General features: G+C 45.2%; 1 protein-coding gene across 1 annotated transcript in view; it reads right to left on the bottom strand.

The window, feature by feature from the left end:
* Nucleotides 1-22,581, bottom strand: part of ACADM (acyl-CoA dehydrogenase medium chain) — a 50,449-nt gene that overhangs the window by 13,082 nt on the left and 14,786 nt on the right. Inside the window, exons 5-10 of the mRNA XM_029062483.1 lie at nucleotides 21,048-21,148; nucleotides 20,879-20,959; nucleotides 10,388-10,518; nucleotides 6,517-6,625; nucleotides 3,897-4,037; nucleotides 3,692-3,787 (exon numbers count right to left, since the gene is read on the bottom strand). Coding sequence (XP_028918316.1) covers nucleotides 3,692-3,787; nucleotides 3,897-4,037; nucleotides 6,517-6,625; nucleotides 10,388-10,518; nucleotides 20,879-20,959; nucleotides 21,048-21,148 — 659 coding nt within the window. The remainder of the gene's footprint in view (nucleotides 1-3,691; nucleotides 3,788-3,896; nucleotides 4,038-6,516; nucleotides 6,626-10,387; nucleotides 10,519-20,878; nucleotides 20,960-21,047; nucleotides 21,149-22,581) is intronic.

The raw sequence follows: 22,581 nt of genomic DNA on the forward strand, positions 1-22,581 counted from the left end.
TATCTACCCCAGTGCTCAGTACAGTGCCTGGCACATAGTAAGTACTTAAATATGCTTTTTTCAAAGCGGATTTTTAACAAAGCATTTTTCAGGTACAGTGCACAAAATGCCAATTAGCAGGAAGACCGTTATCTGGGTTTAATATATATGCACACAGCCATGTATTGATTCAATCATTCATTCCATCATATTTATTGAGCACTTACTGTGTGCAGAGCACTGTACTAAGAGCTTGGGAGAGCACACTACAACACTAAACAGTCACATTTGCTGCCCACACTGAGCTTACAGTCTAGAGTGGGGGAGACAGACATCAATACAAGTAAATAAAATTACAGCTATGTTCATAAGTGCTGTGGAGCTGGGAGGAGGAAAGCACAAAGGAAGCAAGTCAGGGCGACGCAGAAAGGAGTGGAGGAAAAGAGGGGCTTAGTCTGGGAAGGCCTCTTGGAGGAGATGTGCTTTTAATAAGGCTTTGAAGGCGGGGGAGAGTAACTGTCTGGTGGATTGGAGGAGGGAGGGTGTTCCAGGTTAGAGTCAGGACGTGGGGAACGGGTCAGCGACGAGACAGGCAAGACCGAGGCACAGTGAGAAAGTTAGCACTAGAGGAGCGAAGAGTGCAGGCTGGTTGGTAGAAGATGAGGTAGGAGGGGGCAAGGTGGTGGAGTGCTTTAAAGCCAAAGGTGAGGAGTCTTTGTCTGATGTGGAGGTAGGTGGGCATCCACTAGAGTTTTCTGAGGAGCGGGGTGACATGTCCTGGCAGCAGAGAGAAGTATGGAATGGAGTAAGGAGAGACAGCAAGGAGGCGGATACAGTAATCCAGGAGGGACAGGATGAGTGATTGTATTAATGAGGTAGCTGGTTGGATGGAGAGGAAAGGGTGGGTTTTTGCGATGTTGTGAAGGTGGGATGGACAGGATTTGGTGATGGATTGAATATGTGGGTTGAATGACGGAGAGGAGTCAAGGAAAACGCCAAGGTTACGGGCTTGTGAGACAGGAGGATGGTGGCGCTGTCTTCAGTGACGGGAAAGTCGGGGGAGAACAGAGTGTAGATGGGAAGATGAGTTCTGTTCTGGACATGTTAAGTTTGAAGTGACAGGAGGACATCAAGAAGAGATGTTTGAAGGCAGGAGGAGATGCAAGACTGGAGAGAGGGAGAGAGATCAGGGCTGGAGATGTAGATTTGCATGTATATGTACAAAGAAGTACAGACAAGCAGCAGGTTTAGTGGAGAGTCAGAGGACGTGCCTTCTAATCCCGGCTCTGCCACTTGTCTGCTGTGTGACCTTGGGGAAGCCACTTATCTGGGCCTCAGTTACCTCATCTGTAAAATGGGGATTAAGACTGTGAGCCCCAGGTGGGACAACCTGATTACTTGTATCTACATAGTAAGCACTTTTCAAATACCATAATAATAATAATTATATATATTAAAATGCCAATTATTTATTCTGATTATTTGTAAATATTTTATACCCGTCTCCTCCACTAAAAGGTAAAATCCTTATGGGCAGGGAATGATTCTCATGCTTCTGTTTTATTTTCCCAAGTATTTAGTACAGTGTACTGCACTCACTAAAACTAGTTGGAGAGTCACTCTAGGCTACAAAGCTCTCCGTCACCTTGCCCCCTCCTACCTCTCCTCCCTTCTCTCTTTCTCCTGCCCATCCCGTAGGCTCCGCTCCCCTGCCGCCCACCTCCTCACCGTCCCCCGTTCTCGCCTATCCCGCCATCGACCCTTGGGCCACGTCCTCCCACTGTCCCGGAATGCTCTCCCTCCTCACCTCCGCCAAACTAATTCTCTTCCCCTCTTCAAAGCCCTACTGAGAGCTCACCTCCTCCAAGAGGCCTTCCCACACTGAGCTTCCCCTTCTCCCTCTGCTCCCTCTGCTGCCTCTCTGTCCCCCTTTTACCTCCCCTCAACTAAGCCCCCTTTCCCCCTACTCCTCCCCCTCTCCCTTCCCCTCCCCTCAGCACTGTGCTGGTCCACTCATTTGTATACATTTTCATTACCCCATTTATTTTGTTAATGAGATGTACATCACCTTGATTCTATTTATTGCTGTTGTTTTAATGAGATGTACATCCCCTTGATTCTATTTATTGCTATTGCTTTTGTCTGTCTGTCTCCCCCGATTACACTGTAAGCCCGTCAATGGGCAGGGACTGTCTCTGTTGCCGATCTGTACATTCCAAGTGCTTAGTACAGTGCTCTGCACATAGTAAGCACTCAATAAATACAAATGAATGAATGAATGAATGAATGAATGAATGAATGGAGAAGCAGCGTGGCTCAGGGAAAGAGCCCGGGCTTGGGAGTCAGAGGTCATTGGTTCGAATCCCAGCTCTGCCACTTGTCAGCTGTGTGACTGTGGGCAAGTCACTTCACTTCTCTGGGCCTCAGTGACCTCATCTCTAAAATGGGGATTAACTGTGAGCCTCACGTGGGACAACCTGATTACCCTGTACCTACCCCAGCGCTTAGAACAGTGCTCTGCACATAGTAAGCGCTTAACAAATACCAACATTATTATTATTATTAGTCTGGTATGGAACAAAATCAACTCAGATAAAATGGGGAAGACACTCGATAAAGCTACTTGTTCCCACTCCACATTTACTCTCAAGCTTCCATCCACCAAGGTAAGCAATGTAAGGATCTTGAAGGGGGTCCCGGGGGTGGGGAGGGCAGGGAGACCCCCGACAATGGGAACCCGAGGTCACTCCCTCCCTGTCTTCCTCAGAGATCAGGTGGCCCTCAGGTCCGACATGTCACTTTCTTTCTCCAGCACCTCCGTTGGGGCTATCACAGCATTAGGACACGGTAACAACAAGGTGGATCTCAGTTAAACGCCTACAGGGTAAAATGGTCCCCTCTCTAAGTGGGCCGTTCCTTCTTCCAATCGGCGAGTTAGGTCCGCTCCAGCGGCTTTCAAAGAGCTTGGAGTTCGAGTTGTTTGCGGATTTCAAAAAATTCTAGGATCCTGTGTGGTTTCACAAGTGCTGAAATTTAAGGATATTACTTGGGGTTCACCATATGTAAAAACCACATGGCTTCGAAGTGCTTAAAAGGAGGAAAATGTGAAAGCCAACAAAAATAGGTGGCGTGAGAGTCTAATTTAAGATATGCTACATTTATTGCCTATTTGTGCTTCACAACGGGCAAACGCTTTTCTTAATGCAGCCTTCCAAACAGCGTCCTCAACTAGACTTTAGAAATCCCCGCATTAGAGTCTACTTGTTAAGCTCTTACTATGGGTCAAGCACTATTCTAAGCTAGTAGGATAGACACAAATCAATCAGATTGAACACAGTCCCTGTCCCACACGGGGCCCACATTCTTATCCCCATCTTACAGATGAGGTAACTGAGGCACAGAGAAGATAAGTGACTTGACCAAGGTCTCACAGCAGGCACGTGGCAGAGCCGGAATTAGAACCCAGGTCCTTCTGACTCCCAGGCCTGTGCTCTGGCCACTAAGCCCGCTGCTTCTCCAGTGTCAACATAAATCGGTCAGAGGCACGGCCGGAGGGGAATATGATCCGAAGCCCTGCCTACCACCTGATGACGCGGCCTTCGGGCAGGATCAACACAGAGACTCTCTTCAGGGCTTCCAGCACGTTGAAACGTATCTTTGGAATAAATACGTCTGACGACACCACCGAAGGCATTTGCTATTTTGGACTCACCTCAACGAGCAATCGTCCAAAGGTCTTCCTCTCCAAAGCGTACTTTGTCGCTTCATCCAGGGCTCTTTGGGCCAACCCCACGGCACCAGCGGCTACCTGAAGTTCAACGTGATAAAGCCGGGTTACTCATTTCCTAAAGGATAACAGAAGAGAGAGAAGACCCTCCCACCTTCCCCTCACCAACTTCCCCAGTGCTGTTACTTACTGGAGGCCTGGTTTTATCAAAAGCTCCCATCGCAATCTTGAAGCCAGCCCCCTCTCCAATGAGAACATTCTCTTTGGGCACTCTCACATCTTCAAAAACAATTCCTCGTGTATCTGAGCAACGCTGGCCCATATTTAATTCCTGAAAATGAAATCGGAAAACATTAAATATTTTCCAGTTTTAATACAAGCAGATGCACCTACTGAATGCTTACTATGTGCAGAACATTGTACAGTACAGTGGAATTAGCAGACATGTTCTCTGCCCACGAGAACAATATACGTATATGCATGTATACAAAATACGGATAAGAATCTCACAGTAATTCACGCAACTTAAAATCTAGCTCTTTCAGACCACTAGAGGACAGCTTAGGGCACTGTGACAAAACATTTAAGGGTTCCCCAGACAGGCCGAAAGACGTAAAATTTCTAAAGCACTTAAATATTAAACCGGAGAATTTGTAAAACTGGGCCTGATTTAATCTGCTGAATTTTAACCTGAACGTAGGAACAAACAAATCAAGAGCAGCATTTGGAAATATAATTTTCTCCCAATCAAACAAAAGAATTTACTGGGCACCTGTGTACAGAAGTAGGTTTGGATTCAAATGGGGGGATCAGGTGAGCCGACGAGTTCCAGGAATGTGATTGGAAGATGCCTTCCATACTTGGCCCTCGCCCCTTCTGGACACGGGACAGGGTGAGCTGGAGTAGCCAAGGCTCCTTGTCATCCTGGGATTTTATTCACTACCATTTCTCCCTCGTTCTCAAGGCACTGCCCATAGTCTAACTCATGAATCCACACTGGAGACTCACTGGGAAAACACGAAGAGTTGGCCTGTTTCTTGTCCCCCCATTCTGCTTTCGCACCATCCTCTGTCCCCTCAGCCACCCGGCCAATCCCTTGTTTTCTCCTCCCGTGAAACCCATATCATCCATCTCTACGTCACATTCCAATTACTAGTCACCACCATCGACCGCACGCTAGACCCCATTTCCAAATACATAAACCATTCTAATAATAATAATAATAATGGTACTTGTTAAGCATTTACTATGTGCCAAGCACTGTTCTCAGGGCTGGGGTGGATACAAACAGAGTTGGACACAGTCTCTGTCCCGTGTGGGGCTCATGGTCTCAACCCCCATTTTACAGATGAGATAACTGAGGCACAGAGAAGTGAAGTGACTTGCCCAAGTCAGACAGCAGACACGTGGCAGAGATGGGATAAGAACCCATGACTTTCTGACTCTAGGCCTGTGCTCTATCCACTACGCCATGCTATTTCTGAGGCTTCTCACATTTCTTCTACTCTTCTCTGTCCCTACACTCATCTGCAAGGACTTCAAAATCCATGTGAAAATTCTTAACGAACCCTTAGCCACCTGCTTCCTCTCACTCCTCAACTCTCCACTGTCCTTCTGCCCCACCGCGTTTCACCCACCAACTTGAAAACACTCTCGTTATCCTCATCTCTAACCTCACCAACTCTTAAAATCTCTCTTCCCAACCATAACTGCCTCACCTGCCTTCTCTCCCACACACCTCCTCCCTACAAAGCCATCCCATTCCCCCCATCCTAGATCCCTGATCTCTTCCTGACCCCCTCCAATAATCCCAAACCACAGTGCCCCTTTCGGTCTCCCGACCTCCTCTCCGTTGTCACGCAAATCCATGCCCTCAACTCCACGCGCCCCACACAACTCCCTTGAACTCGTGTTCCTGGGTCAATCTCGGACCACCAACCCACAGCCCTGGATCACATCCACAGTACTCTCCCTCCGCTCAAGTGCTCATGCTACTGAGAACTGCTGGTGGAAAGCCAGACATCAAGTCAATCTCGTCCACCTCAAACTCATCCTCAACTGCTATAACTCTGCCCTCTCTTCTGCCCAGCAACCATCAACCATAATTCTCTTCCCTTTTGACTCCCATGCCCACTTTTCTAATGTTTAACACCCTCCTTAAACCCAAATGATCCTCAGTAAATACTAATAATAAACAATAATAATAATTAAGGAATTCATTAAGCTCTCACTATGTGTCAAGCACTGTTCTAAGTGCTGGGGTAGATAAAGGGTAATCTGGTTGTCCCACGTGGGGCTCACAGTCTTAATCCCCATTTTACAGATGAGGCCACTGAGGCAAAGTGAAGGGACTTGCGCAAGCTCACACAGCAGATGTGACAGATTTTTCTAGGGATTGTTTCTTCAACCTTCTTTACCACTCCTTTCAACTTCACTTCTCTAGTTGAAAAACCTTAAACCAGAAACCATGTGCTTTTCGGCTCTCAGCAAAAACCAATTTGTGGTCATCATCCTCAGTGGTGCTTTTTGAGCGATTACTATGTGCAGAGCACTGTACTCAGCACTTGGGAGGTTACGATACAGCAGAGTTGGCAGACGTGTTCCGTGCCCACAACGAGTGATCATCATAATTTCCCTGTCAAAAAAAATCTCATTTTCTGGAAGAAAATACTCAAAATTCAGGAATGGGGTGAGACAAGAGGAACTCCAAAGGAAGAGAAAGGATCAACTGCTGAGGTCTCCAGAGAGCAGGGATGAAATGAAAGTTATTGGTAGAGATTACTTAAGTGGGATATCAATATATATTTTACCTTTCTTCCGATCTGAATTCCTGGTGTGTCCGCTTCTACAATAAACCCAGTAAAGGCTTTGCTAGCAGGAGCCTTGGGATCAGGATTAGAGCGGGCCAACAAAAAATACCTAGTGAAACATCAAGAATTCCATAAATCTTCTTTACTTACAAATAAAAGTCTACGAATAACAAAACTATGAGAGAAATGTAGCGGGTCCAACTATTACATTACTATGAGAGTTCATTAGAAGATGAGAACTTTTTAAATTAAATTAAATTTAAATTTATTTTAAATTAAAAAATTTTTTATGTATCAGACTCGAGTCTTAGTAGGTGGAGAGATGGAATTAACCCTCATTTTACAGAAGAGGAAACTGAGGCACAGAGAAGTTAAGCGACTTTCCTAAGGTCACCACACAGCAGACATGTGTCCGAGCTGGGGTTAGAGGAGCAGTATAGCTTAGTGGAGACAGCATGGGCCTGGGAGTCAGGAGGACCTGGGTTCTAATCCCGACTCTGCCACTTGTCTGCGATGTGACCCTGGGCAAGTCACTTGGACACACAGTGCTTGAATGTAGTAAGCACTTGACAAACACCATCATCATCGTTCTACCTCCCAGAGCCGTGCCCTTTGCGTGGCTCAGTAGAAAGAGCCCGGGCTTGGGAGTCAGAGGTCATGGGTTCGAATCCCAACTCTGCCACTTGTCAGCTGTGTGACTGTGGGCAAGTCACTTCACTTCTCTGGGCCTCAGTTCCCTCATCTGTAAAATGGGGATTAAGACTGTGAGCCTCAGGTGGGACAACCTGATGACCCTCTATCTCCCCCAGTGCTTAGAACAGTGCTCTGCACATAGTAAGCGCTTAACAAATACCAACATTATTATTATTATTACTAGGCCACGCTGCTTCCCCAAAAACACCTGGTTCTATTCTCCACAAACTGCATAGTTGCTTCTTTCAGAAACGACAAATCTGGGAAAGCAGATAAACCAACGGCTTAAGGTAGGTTTGGAAAATGGCACCTTTTTTCCTTTCAAATATGAAATTACCTTCCCAGACAGCATGGTCTATTTAGATTGCATCTGGATATTGTCTCAAGGACCTTCAAGGACAGTACGCGAGTACTGATCTAATCTTCAGTTATCGTCATTAGAAGGGGCCCAAAAGTTTCCTCAAACTATAAGGTGATACATATTCATAGAAGGCCGTTTAATCAATAATGCCAACAGCAGGGGTCTAACTGAAGTCAATATGATAGTTCCATCAAGATGATGGAAGGCTCTCCGAGGAAAAATACTCAAGGAAATTTGGGGACTAATTCCAACCACAATGGAATGGAATTAGATTTATAAATAATTTTGTCTAGGTGGACAAACTTTAGTAAGAAAACAAAAAAAAAAAAAAGAAGGGGAGTGGGTGGGCAGGAGAGATGGGAAGCAATCATTGACCAGATTCAAAGCTTTTTCAAGAAAATTGCTAACCAAACAAATTATTGATCCATCTTCCTCAAAAAAGAGAGCGCGATAAGATTACCCAGTATTCCAATAAAAATGATAATAATAATTATAGTAACTAGTTCAACAGGTGGTCTCTGAGAACAAGTTCATTGCAGCTTATGTTTTACTATTTTCAAAGTCTACAACAGCATTATGTGGGACTGTCTTGGAGATTTTATCTGTTTCTAGACCTTTTAGCCACACAAGATAAATTACAGAATAGCTGTTGAGTTTCACAAATAACTGAATATCCGATTCATTTTGTAGCCCTAAAATCTGCATAAACAAATCAGATGAGGATTTCAGTGTTGTTTCTTCAGTCCTAGTAGAGAACAGCCCATTAGTTGAGTTATTCTCCGTCCACGTTGCCCAAGGCCAGGAGAATGAATGAGTGAATGAAGGAATGAGACAGACGCTAACTTCAACTCATTCATTCATTCATTTCAACTGTATTTACTGAGTGCTCACTGTGTGCAAAGCACTGTACTATACGCTTGGGAGAGTCAAATATAACAATAAATATTCCCTCCCCACATCAGCTTGCAATCTAGAGGGAGAGATAGACATTAATTTAAGTAACTATAAATACATGAGAGAGTTTGTACATAAATGCTCTTACATAGGACTTTTTCACATTTGAATAACTTATTTTTAGGGATTTTTCAGAAGTCAGAAGCATAAGAAAAAATAGACTGGTGCCATCTCTGACAGTGTAGGGTGCTAGTGAATAACTCCCAATACCCGGTTCCTTACTGTGTGCATAGCACTGTACTGGAAAGTCAGGAGAGTCCAACACAGTAGAGTCGGTAGACACTTTCCCTTTCCACTAGGAAATTAAGTCTAGAAAGGGAGACAGACATAATAAGGGAGGAGAAGAGGGCTTAATCACTGGAAGCCTACTGGAGATGTGATTTTACTAAGAACGAAAATGGAGAGGGTGGTGACTTGTCATTTATGGAGGGGGAGGGAGTTTCGGATCGGAGACAGGATGTGGGCAAGAGGTCGGCGGGGAGCTGGACGAGATCGAAGCACAGTGAGTGTGGTTGGCATTAGAGGAGCTGAGTGTGCGGGCTGGGCTGTATTAGGAAATCAGAGAGGTGAGGTAGGAGGGGGCAAGCTGAATGTGCTTTGAAGCCAATGGTAAGAAGTTTCTGTTAGATGCTAAAGCAAAATTCACAATTTCATAACTTCTCCGTTTCCATAGCCATCTCAACCTGAATGCTGACCGGCTTCACCATTCGGTTCTCAAGCTTGTGGACGAAAAAAGTGTTTATAAGCCATCTATTGCTCTATATCTTTCTCCCGCCTAGAGAGCACAACTGCTGAATTTGGGACCTCCCCTGTTCCAAGGTGGCTTTGGAAGCATCCTAGAGTAGCTTTAAGGCTTTTTGTAAAAGCTTTTTGTAGCTTTTGTAACTTGCTACAAAAGCTATGTGGTTTCGGTGCTCACCCTCAATCCCAAAAGCCTGAGGAGTCCAATTTTCGTATTAAATACTGCTCCCTAATTCGCTTCATTTGATAATGACCTTGGGGAACTGCCCCTGAGAGCACTAACACGTGGTTTGGCCTTGGCAGGTACAAAATACATCATTCCGACGGGAAATAAAATGAAGGTGCAGAAAATTCAGGCTTTTTAGTCCAGGGGCCTTGGAATTCAAGTGGCCTAAAATATGTTCACTGCAGCTTTTGATGGAAAATGAAGGCATCAACTGAATTCCCTGTGCAGCTTCTTCAGGGAACAACTTCAAAGCAGGAGCTCCTCACCTCGAGAGCATAAAGTTACTTTCAAATCCCTTCACACCTCATGGGGGTCTGCTACCTGTCCCATTTCCTAATTATGTATTATGCCCCCCAAATCATCACCTTTCAAACAACCTGGGAGGCAATTTCCAAGTTTTATCTTATTTCCATGTTAATAATGATAGAGGTAGTTTTGCCTTTTGGTGGTTTCTCTCTCCATTCAGTCAGTCAACTGTATTTATCGAATGCTTACTGTGGGCAGAGCACTCCCTAAGAGCTTGGGAGAGTACAATATAACAATGTAATAGACACATTCCTTTCCTTTTCCTTCACAGTAGATCCTCCATGTCTGCCACTTTGTCTATCTTTAACCTCACCATAAGAACATCAGTATCTGACAGAGATCGATCAGAGACTAAGCATGAATGGATAAGCATGGAAGGCTGTGGTGCTTCCTTTTGAGCTATTTAAAATTTTTAGACCATTACTTTTAATTGCAATCCTACCCAAAAGCAGAGGGTTAAAATAAGTGGCCTCTCAGTATCCTTTTAAGTCCTTCAGTTTGAAGATTAGCTCGGATTGATTAGGAAAGTAAAGAGAAAAGTTTAAATTTAAATAACTGAGAAGCAACCCCAAGACAGTTAAACAACATACCAGTTAGCTTTCCCACCATTGGTTATCCACATCTTTTGTCCGTTAATCACATATTCATCGCCTTTCTTCTCTGCTTTGGTCTTTAAGCCAGCAACATCAGAGCCCGCCCCGGGTTCCGTTACACAGTAAGCCTTTAAAAATAAAAACAACAGTCAAGCTCACAATTTACCATCGTTCGCCATCTGATGTAATTTATGCTTTATTCGCCAAAACTACCACAGGTGCTGATAGCCTGAAGGTTCCTAGGCTGAAAGACGGTGAGCCCCATGTGGGATGGGGACTGATTGGCTTGTATCTACCCCAGAACTTAGTACATGCCTGGCACATAGTTTGCGCTTTACAAAAAACATTATAAAAAAAAATAAAGGAAGAAAAATCTCTCTTCTATTAGCGGAGGATCCCATGGAGAACTTGGGGACAGAGAACGTAATAACAACAACAATAATAACTGTGGTATTTGTTAAGCATTGTTCTAAATACTGAGATACCTACAAGATAATCAGGTCCCAAGTGGGGCTCATAGTCTAAGTAGGAGGGGGAACAGGTACAGAATCTCCACTTTGCAGAGGAGGGAACTGAGGCACAAAGAAGTGAAGTGATTTGCCCAAAGTTACAAAGCAAGTACATGCCGCAGCTGGGATTGGGACCTAGGTCCTCTGACTCCAAGACCCATGCTATTTCCACTAGGCCAGGTGGCTTCTCAACACAAAAGAAGTGATTATAGTGCTAGTGGTTTGTTTGCATATAGATTCTCTCCTACTTATGCCAACTGAATGCCTATAGGGCACAGAGTACAAGTAGGTGGAGGGTTGTGGGGTGCAGCCCACTGTGAAAAACAAATTTTTTTTTTAAATAATTGGGGCATTTGTTAAGCACTGGGGTAGATGCAATACGACACCCTTGTTCTACATGGGGCTCACAATCTAAAGGGAAGGGAAGACAGATATTTTAAACTCCAGTTTAAAAGGGAAACTGAGGCTCAGAGAAGTGAAGTGATGCTCCTGAGGTCAAACAGTCTGATCCCCAAGCCATGCTCTTCCCATTAGGCCAAGCAGGACCCAGTTAGGGCTGTGAAGCGACAGGAGACGGGAATCAAGGCTAAACCAAAGCACCCCACTCAACAGGCAGGGACTTTGGTAGCTGCTACATTCCTCACCCACGATGACCAGCTATTGTTCAGCATTCCTGCCGGGACTGCCCGCCTCAAAGAATGTGGTGGGTGGTTTTTCGAGCAGAAATCCCTCACCACTGATGGCACAGCCCAGTGTCCAGTTCACTATTTTCAGGGTTGGGCTAGAACCTCGTCTCCTGGTTCCCCAGGACTGAGCTCTTTTCTGATTAAGCCCTTCCTGTGGGCCACGTGCTGGGGTAGAAACAAGATAATCGCATCAGACCCAGTTCCTGAACCACATGGGGCTCCCAGACTAAGAGGTAGTTAGGTATCCTATTCCCATTTCAAAGAAGAGAAGCAGCATGGCCTAGTGGGGAAGAGTTCCGGTTTGGGAGTGAGAGGACGTGGTTTGTAATCCCGGATCTGCCAAGTCCTTGCTCTGTGACCTTGGGCTTCTCTGTCCCTCACTTCTCCCTCCTACTCAGACTTTGAGCCCCCATGTGGGAGACGGACTGTATCTTATTCATTCAATCGTATTTAATGACCGCTTACTGTGTGCAGAGCACGTACTAAGCAGTTGTAAAGTATGATTCAGCAACAAATAGAAACAACCCTGCCCCCAACGGGTTCAATTCACCTGTGCTACTCCAGCGCTTAGAATGAAATTTGACAAATAGTAAATGTTTAACAACTACCATTAAAAAAGGAAACAGAAGGAAATTTAGAAACTTGTCCAAAGTAACCCAACAGATCAGCATTAGAGCATGGATTACAATCCGCGTCTTCTGACTACAGTTCTGTGCGATTCCCATTAGACCACCCAACTCCACTGAGAACACACATAACCTACTATTACCACAAGCTCTGTCACATTTATCTGCCCAGGCTTGGCAGCTGGTGGGTGACTGGAGAGAATGGAGAAGGGTTAGGGGGAGAAGGGAAAAAGACACAAAACAGCGCTTTGGGGTCGGATCTAGAGGAAAACTGGAGACAGGACACCAAAAACAACAAAATAATAATAAAAAAAAAATAGCAAGAGTTGTATTTGTCAAAAGCTTACTACTACTACTACTAATAATGCTGGTATTTGTTAAGCGCTTACTATGTGCCAAACACTATTCTAAGCACTGGGGGAGATACAAGGTAATCAGGTTGTCCCACGTAGGGCTCACAGTCTTAATCCCCATTTTACAGACGAGGGAACTGAGGCACATAGAAGTGAAGTGATTTGCCCAAAGTCACACAGCTGGCAAGTGGCAGAGTCGGGATTCGAACCCATGACCTCTGACTCCCAAGCCCGGGTTCTTGCCACTAGGCCATGCGGCTTCTAGCACTGTACAATCCTGGGGTAAATGCAAGATAATCAATAGCATTTAAGTGCTTACTGTGGGCAGAGCACTGAACTAAAACCTGTCTCTCCCCATTCAAGTTCTTACTTTGCTCTGCTGCCCGGATCATTTTTCTAAAAATAAAGTTCAGCACACATCTCTCCTCTCCTCCTGATCTGCTTTAAAGTACTCACTCAACTCACCCCCTCCTACCTTCCCTCTTCGGTTTCATCCAACAACCCAACTCACACTTCGCTTCTCTAACACCAACCTGAGAAGCAGCGTGGCTCAGTGGCAAGAGCCCGGGCTTGGGAGTCAGAGGTCATGGGTTCAAATCCCGGATCTGCCACTTGTCAGCCGTGTGACGTGGGCAAGTCACTTAAGTTCTCTTTGCCTCAGTTCCCTCATCTGTAAAATGGGGATTAAGACTGTGAGCCTCACATGGGGCAATCTGATTACTCTGTATCTACCCCAGCGCTTAGAACAGTGTTCTGCACATAGTAAGCGCTTAACAAATACCACCATTATTATTATTACTCACTGTATCTCGATCTCATCTACGAGTGCCTGTCCAACATGGGCATGAAGAAGCAGCGTGGCTCAGTGGAAAGAGGCCGGGCTTGGGGGACAGAGGACATGGGTTCTAATCCCGGCTCCGCCACTTGTCAGCTGTGTGACTCTGGGTAAGTCACAACTTCTCCGTGCCTCAGTTACCTCCTCTGCAAAAAGGGGATGAAGACCGTGAGCCCCACGTGGGACAACCTGATTACCTAGTATCTACCCCAACGCTGAGAACAGTGCTTGGCAGAGAGTAGGCGCTTAACAAATACCATCATCATTATTTAAATAAAAGCCAAGTGAAGCATGGAAAAGTATTAAAAGGGAGAGAAACCAAAGACAGACAGCCTATGACCGAAAGGGTGCTAGTGGAGGTAGATGGGCAAAGAGGAAGGAAGTTGGTAGAGTAGCAAAGAAGTGGGGTCAGCAGGATAAAAAGAACAGAAATCTACCACAGAGGATGGTCAGAGACAGATGGGTGTTCAAAGAGGAGGGGGAGCCCAGGACAGACCATGGTGGGAATGATCAAGTGACAGAACACCTAAGGGAGGAGAAATAGACAAAGGAAGGTTGTGAGTTACGGGCTTTCAGTGGCTACAGGCCTTTCAGCAGTGGAAAATGGGGCCAGAGGGGCCGCACCGATGAACTCATTGGAGAGGGCTTGTCTCTCTCTCTCTCTCTCCTCTCTCTAAGCCAGTGCACGCACACACAAACATAGAAACACTTCCATAAATACACCCCTAAGAATGTAAAAGATGGCATCACTTGATCCAGTTCAGTACTCTCTCTCCAACCGGGTGACAGAATGCTTGAAGAACCACGTGTTATCTGTCCTTGATATTCGTCCTAGTGCTCCTAACTTTTCCCTCTGGTAACTGATATAAACTGTAGCTATGTCCAGTCCTTTCTCGAACCTGGCGTGTTGGGCCCGTTCAATCTCTGTGCTAACAAGTTCTGTTCCTTTATCACCCTCTGTGGAAAGAAGTGCTGCTTTGTGCTGTTTCAGGCCCCTGAATGTATACATTCACATATCTGCCAGCTTCAACGGTGAGGATTTTGGGCAAGAAAGGGCCAAGAGTCCCACCACATCACAGCCAAGTCAGGTTGGGCACTAGAGACTCAGGGGACTTGCCCAGATTGAATCTTCATCTCCAACTCTTCATTCTGGCAAATTTCAATGAAGCCACAAAATAAAGAGGCGCTGGGGCTTCAGGAGCAATGAGAACTGCTGACACTGATTTGGCGGAGGATGGAGGGGTCATTTCATTCTTCTGCCTCTACGGGACCCCCTCCGGTGAGGCCATGAACTAATGGCCTAATTAGTGTGGCCTAATGCAGAAAGCACGAGTCTGGGATTCAAGACTTGGCTTCTAATCCTGGCTCTGCTACTTGCCGGCTGTGTGACCTGAACAAGTTCCTTCCCTTCTCTGTGCCTCAGTCTCATCTGGAAAATGGAAGCTTAATAGCAGTTCTCCCTCAGACTGTGAACCCCATGTGGGACAGGGACTGTGTCTGATCTGCTTCTATTATATTTATCCTGTGACTTAAATATAGTGTTTGGCTCAATCAATCGATTGTACTTATTGAGCGCTTACTACGCGCAGAGCCCTGCACTAAGGTCTTGGGAGAGTACAATACAACGTAATTAGCAGATACGTTCCCTGCCCCAAACGAACTTACAATTTAGAGGGGGAGATGGACATTAATATGAATAATTTATAATACATAGTTTAAAGATACATACAAAAGTGTTGTGGGACTGGGGGGCAGTGGGGATATACCAAGTGGCCTAAGGTCACAGATTAAGGTGCTTAGACGATTCAGAAGGGAGAGCCAGCTGGAGAAAAGATGGCATAAATGGGGAAGACCTCGTGAAATGCTTGGAAAGTGGGGACAGTGGTGGTCTGGGATATACGGAGGGGGAGGGAGTTCCAGGCTAAGGAGACGACGTGGGAAAGGTTAAATGAGAGGGGCTAGAGGAGCGGACTGTGGGCTGGACTGTAGCAGATTAGTGAGGTGAGGTAGGATGGGGCAAATTGATTGACTGCTTTAAAGCCAATGGTAAGGAGTTTCTGTTTGATGTGGAGGTGGATGGACAGCCATTGGAGGTTCTTGAGGGAACACTGAGCAAATACCACAGTTACGATCATTATCGTCATCCTCGTTAAGTTGGTTAGGTCCAGTCCTCTGGTCTGTGGGTCTCAGGCCTACAAACCAGGTAAGTAGGGGTGGCTCCCAACCTCAACGCGGCAGGTTCAAATGCTCCTCCGACCGCTCCCAGCTCCCGCCTGGAAAGGCACGGCACCCTGGTTAGAGGCCTTCAAGCCAGAGGTGACCTTAGGACTAACCGGAAGTTGTCAGGGCCTGAGTCCCAGGGAGACATTTAACAGGCAGGCTTGCATGCTGTTTTAACACAGACCCAGGCAGGGGTGCCAGCTTTTCACTGTGAGTAGTGGGAGAGCCTGGAAGTCACCTCAGAAAGCCCAGAGAGCAATCATTTCCATGGAGTGGGCACTTTGGGTATGGGAGTTTTCTAGGTTATTAGAACCACATTTTCCAGCAAGCGGGCGGGTGACACTTTGCTGTCTGGAAATGACACGTCAGTTCGGTGAAGGCCACAGTTAATCTGGCCCCATTAGATTTTAAACTCAAATGCGTGGACTATTTCTATAAACTCTACTCTCCCAAGTTGTTAATTCAGTGCTCTGAATACGATAAGTGCTCAGTAAATACCACAGGCTGATTGACTGGTCCAAGCAAGAGTCCAGACTGGGATTCAAGGCAGAGACTGCTGGCTCCTTTCAGGCTCCAGCGCAGGTACGTCAGGCTGTGAAGATGAAAAACAAAGGCAGAGTACACAGGAGGGAGAATTGAGCGAATTAGGGAGTCAAGGAGAAAAAGAATGGCGAAGAACAAGAGCATGAAATGCCAAGTCATGGAGAAGAGAGAGCGAGAGATGCTGAAAGGGCCAAAACATAAGAATCGCCTTTTTGGGGGCCACTCCTCTATCAGGGAATTCCTAAGAGCAAAATAACAGACGCTCAGAGACAAAAATAGAAGTGTAAGGCAATGAAGTGTTCAGACATTTTGCGTTTCAGTTTCAGCAGCCTCACAGTGGGGGAAGGGTGGGTAGGGTGGAGGAAGTTCCCGAAGGGGGGCCCGTGAAGCAGGGCAGAAGGAAAGGGGCAGCTTCTGAGGCCCCGCTAACCGCACCCCCAACCCAGACCTTGGGGAACGGTGTTTTGGGGAGAGGGCCGTCGACTTTCAGGTAGCCCAGTACACAGCCGGAGACCACTCTAGCTGCACATCCCAGAATGGCTACATCCAAATGCTTTGCACACAGTAAGAGCTCAATAAATACGACCGTCCTACACACTTTCCCCAAACCCTGATAGTGGAGTAGACCTTGGATGTGAACCCTATCACCCCCTTTCTCCTTTTGTCCCTAGTCTCTATGGCATCGCTGGGACGTTCCCAACAACCATCGCCACCACCCCCTAAAAATAATGATTATGGTATTTAAGCACTTACTGCATGCCAGGCACTGTGCTAAGCACTGGGGTAGATACGAGCAAATCGCATTGGACACGGTCCCTGTCCCTTGTGGGGCTCACATTCTCAATCTCTGTTTTACAGATGAGGAAACTGAGGCCCAGAGAAGCCTTGCTTAGGGTGGTCAGAAGAGAGAGCGCGTGGTCCCCGCTGCAAAATTAGTAAGCTCACCTCTGGTTGGCAAAGCAAAGGCAACACCATAAATTTGAAATATTCATCAAAAAGCTTCAACTTGGGACAATTAACGCTGCTCTGAAAAACTTACCTTTTGCATTTTCTGATATGGGTTTAAGTAGTTAAACTGCACGCTGCACATTAATAGGCTTTCGATAAAAATGAACACCAAACTCTATTTTTATTCCCTTTGGGACTGATAAAACAGCCTCATGTTTTGAACTCATCCATCACATTTGAATAGAACACTGAAGGCCAAAAGAATTGAAAAATGTTCAATTATGCCAAAGGTAATGATGGGATTGCACCATGGACACAGTATGCAAAAACAGAAACGTGATGCCAAGAAGCTGGAAATTCCTGGGAACTAGAAGGGCAAATGGAGGACAGAAAGTGGAAATGGAGCCAGCTCGTTAAAAATAGAATGACTGGGTAGGGACATGGTCAGAAGAGGCTACTGGAGAAGGAGATGAATGAAAATATTAAAAAAAATTATGGGGAGAACCATGGAAAATTTTGCCCTCCCCTCCTTTTCTGTTGGCAAGGAAGAGGAAACTGAGAGAAGACTGTGAAGTAGCATCTTTTGAGCCTCTGAATGTATGAAGTTAGCCAGGGCCGTGGTTATACAATCCAGAACAACTGAGGCAGAGAGAAAGCAACTAGCCACTAAGTCTAAGCCCCCTTTCTTAGGCTGTGAGCCCCACGTGGGACAGGGACTGCATCCCATCGGAATACCTTGTATCTACCCCAGAGCTTAATACAGTCCTTGGCACAGAAATAAGCACTTAACAAATACCATAATTATTTCTATTATTATTATAATATTTGAGGGCTCTGAGAAGCCCCCGAAGCCCCTAAAAGAACCCAAGTCTAGGAGTCGTTTTAAAAAAGGGAAAAGGAAGAACCTGGTAATAACCTGCCATCTTAATTAGAATGAATCATCAATCAATTTGCAACCCACGAAATACCAAGCAACCATCCTGGCTCTGTGAAGAGCCCATCGTGCCAGACCAAGTTTAATTTCCTTCTCTGATGGAATGACAGAGCATGGAGACAAAGGCAATCAATAGATTCAATCTCTCTAGACTTGGGATCGGTCCCACGTGACAGCCTCAGCGGCGAGTTGGAAAAATACGGTTCACACCAGTGCTTCCCAGCCTTTTGGGGTTATTTTTGTTGTAATTTATATAGAGGCACTGAAAGGCATTTGTTCAAAGCAGGAAAGGTGGGGATTCGCCCCGTGAACGTGTCCTCGGGCAACTGCTCTGACTACTGGGGGAGTCTGTCTGATTGACAACAGCTAGAGGTGCTGATTCTAATCTGTTCTGGTCCGCTAAGTACTCGTATGGATTTTGAAAAACCTGGCCCGCCCCCCCCTTCCCCTTTTCCTTTTGTACAATGCCTGTACCCCAGGTAATTATTAGCTTTTACTGTGATATTCTGTTTTGTACTCTTCCCCACTCTTCTCCGTCCCCGGGGCAAGCAAAGACTATTTTGACATTTTCTCTTCCTCTTCCTCTCGCCACCCATCACAGTTTTGGGGAACTGTGTGTTACTGGAACTGGAAAGAGGAGGCAAAGAGAGTCTAGGAAAAAAGCCAACATAAGGTGTGCCGCCCGCCATCAGGATTCCTGAGGCAGGCTAAGGCTCAGAAATGGCTGCCAATGTTGGTTGGAGCCAGTGGTTTCCTTTCCTCCTTGCAGCTTCAGCTCAAAACCCCAAGAAACCCCTCTCAAAACAATATATTATCCCTGTGAACGCGCTGCCGGTGTCTTTATCAATGAGCTCAATGAGGAGGGTGAAAGAATGCTCTAAAGTTAATGATAAATCGGAATGTAGAAGTTGGGGATGAGAGGGAAATAATAATAATAGTAACTGTAATAAGCGCTGGGTTGGATACAAGACAATTGGGTTGGACACAGTCTCTGTCCCACACGGAGAAGCAGCGTGGCTCAGTGGAAAGAGCACGGGCTTTGGAGTCAGGGCTCATGAGTTCGAATCCCAGCTCTGCCACTTGTCGGCTGTGTGACTCTGGGCAAGTCACTTAACTTCTCTGTGCCTCAGTTCCCTCATCTGTAAAATGGGGATTAAGACTGTGAGCCCCATGTGGGACAACCTGATTCCCCTATGTCTACCCCAGCGCTTAGAACAGTGCTCGGCACATAGTAAGCGCTTAACAAATACCAACATTATTATTAATCTTCATCCCCACTTTGTAGATGAGGAAACAGGCTCAGAGAAATGAAATGACTTGCCCAACGTCATGCAGCAGACAAGTGGTGGAGCCGGGATTAGAACCCGAGTCCCTCAGACTCCCAGACCCTGACTCTATCCACTAGGCCATGCTGCTTCTCTAATGTTGACACCCTGAAGCACAGGGAAAGAAAAAAAGTCAGTGACTTGAATAGAGAAATGGTGAATAGGATGACGTTCCATCTGAAAGAGGAATCAGGTAAGCCTAACTAAAATAAGAGACCTGAAGGTCATAGCGGACCTCAAGCAATGGAAAGTATTTAATAGATCTTTAAAAACAACAGGATAATAGTCTGTATTAACAGGAGTTTGGCAGGAAAGAGCTGAGAATTAATGAAGGTCAGAATTTCATTAGAAGAGTTAGTAGTTCTAGATAACGAAAAATATGAGGGTCACAGGAAGAAAAAAAGAACTAAGGAGAGGAAAAAAAGCTACTATGGAAGAAAGTTTTAGAGGAACTGAAGCAGGTAACCTGGAAAAACCAAAACAAAAAAGTGAGTGATGACTGGAATAGTAAATAAAGGGAAATTGCATGATTCCATCCTTGGATAAAGAGCCATCTACCCTGGATCGATAGGCTTTGTCCCACCTAGAAGCAAAGGGGTGGGTGGATGGAATGACCTTGAGAGTGCATCTTCGATTTAATAATGACAATAGTAATAATAATTGTGGCATTTGTTAAGCTCTTACTATGCACCAGGCACTGTACTAAGCGCTGGGGTGGATACAAGCAAATTGAGGTAGACACAGCCCCTGTCCAGCATAGAGCTCAGAGTCTTAATCCCCATTTTACAGATGACATAACTGAGGCACAGAGAAATGAAGTGACCTGCCCAAGGCCACAGAGTTGACGAGTGGAAGACCCTGGATTAGAGCCCAAGATTTACGTATTCCCTATCTCTATTACACATACCCCAAAACATTCTGGAATTGGGAATTATTTCTACTTCAAGGATTTTTCTGTTTTCCAGAATGTGATTAGATATGAACTGGTTTGCTAAATTTTTGAACATTTTCAAAAGAGCCGGTTATGGTATTTGTTAAGCGTTTACTATATGCCAGGGACTTTACTAAGCACTGGAGTAGATACAACTAATTCATTTAATCACATTCATTGCACAATTAGTGTGCTGAACACTGTACTAAGAGCTTGGAAAGTACAATTCAGCAAGAGAGAGAGGCAATCCCTGCCCACAATGGGCTCACAGAAATCAGGTTGGACACAGTCCCTGTCCCACGTAGGGCTCACAATCCTAATCCCCATTTTACAGATTAGGTAATTAAGGCACAGAGAAGTGAAGTAACTTGCCCAAGGTCACACAGAAGATACGTGGTGGAGTTGGGATTAGAACCCAGGTCCTTCTGACTCGCAGGCCCACGCTCTATCCACTAGACCACGCTGCTTCTCGGATATATTTCAATCTTTATCAGAACTACGATAATGTTCAGAACTATGATAATGTCCAGAAAAATGAGTCCTGTAAATTCTCGCTACAGAGCAGCTTTCGTACTTACACACATCATTGGTTGTTCCGTCATCCTCCCCAGATATTTCTTTTGTTGTTGCTCATTTCCCGCGATGATAACGGGCATTTGCTACAAAAGAAAATCATCCCTTTCAGAATGGGAAAATGTTTTACTAAATTACCACAATTATTAAATGCAACGTCCTAGAGTAACTTACGCCCAAGGAATTCGCTTCGATGGCAGTTTGAACCCCTGTGCAGCCATAAGCCAATTCTTCCGTGATGAGGCAAGCGTCAAAGGTTCCGAGACCAAGGCCTCCTACGATACAAATGGCTTTTAACGAGACTTAATAAACTACAAAATCCCATAACAGGTAAAGTAAAATCTCAGTAACCAGGATCCCGTTAATCCAGGATCTGTGATCATTCCAACCCAATAAATCACAGCTCCCTACTATATCCTTCTTCACTGCTGCCCAAGATGGGCACGTTTCTGTCTACATTTATTTACGAGACGCACCCACGATTGACAGTGCATCAGAAACTGGGACAGACTGGGAAAAAATGACACACTAGATTGCAGCATGACCTAGTAGATAGAGCACAGACCTGGGAGTCAAAAGGTCATGGCTTCTAATCCCAACTCCGCCACTTGTCGGTTGTGTAAACACTGGGCAAGTCACTCGACTCTATTTATTGCCATTGTTCTCGTCTGTCCGTCTCCCCCGATTAGACCGTAAGCCCGTCAAACGGCAGGGACTGTCTCTATCCGTTGCTGACTTGTTCATTCCAAGCGCTTAGTACAGTGCTCTGCACATAGTAAGCGCTCAATAAATACTATTGAATGAATGAATGCTTTCAGTGTTCCTCAGTTACCTTATCTGTAAAATGGGAATTAAGACTGAACCCTGTGTGGTAGAAAAACAGTGTCCAACCTGATTATCTTCTATCTTCCCGGGTGCTTAGAACTGTGCCTGGCACATAGTAAGCACTTGACGAATACCATAATTATTATTATTATTGTTGTCAACCTTTGGGCAGGAATCATGTCTTCTAACTACTGTACTCACGTATTTTGCTATGCACACAGTAACAGCCAAAAATACTACTCGTTGACTGAGGGAATATGTAGTAGCCAAGTACTCACCAGGGGGGACAAACATAGAACAATTACTTTCAACCCAGTTACTTAATTGGATTTAGAGACAGACTGGTAAAAAACAAAAAAACCAACAACAAAACCCAACAACCAGAAACAGAAAACAGGAACATTAGGCTATACTCAAAATTTATTGAAGGCTTACTGTGTGCTGTACTAGATCTCGTTGTGGGCAGGGAACGTCACTGTTTACTGTGGCTTTCCCAAGTGCTTAGTACAGTGCTCTGCACACAATAAGCACTTAATAATAAATACAACTGAATGAATATTAAGTGCACGGGAGAGTACAAGAGTTGGTAGACATGTTCCCTGCCCACAAAAGCAAGGATGCAATGTTTGTGAATATTAACTTATAAAATGTTCTTTTCACTAATTCAAATTGGAATCCCTCTTAGCCAGAATTAGCAAGGTTCTACCATATCCAGTTGAACAATTTATAGTAATTATTCTAATTTTCACCCATTTGTTTTCAGGTAATAGGTGAATATACTCTTTGCTCTTTACAAATAACAGAGATTATTACCAAACAACAGCAATAATATATTAAAATATCGGTCTTAAATTACTGATGGAGATTGTAGGAATTTTCCTGA

The sequence above is a fragment of the Ornithorhynchus anatinus genome, chromosome 4 (assembly GCF_004115215.2).
Source record: "Ornithorhynchus anatinus isolate Pmale09 chromosome 4, mOrnAna1.pri.v4, whole genome shotgun sequence".
Taxonomy (NCBI): domain Eukaryota; kingdom Metazoa; phylum Chordata; class Mammalia; order Monotremata; family Ornithorhynchidae; genus Ornithorhynchus; species Ornithorhynchus anatinus.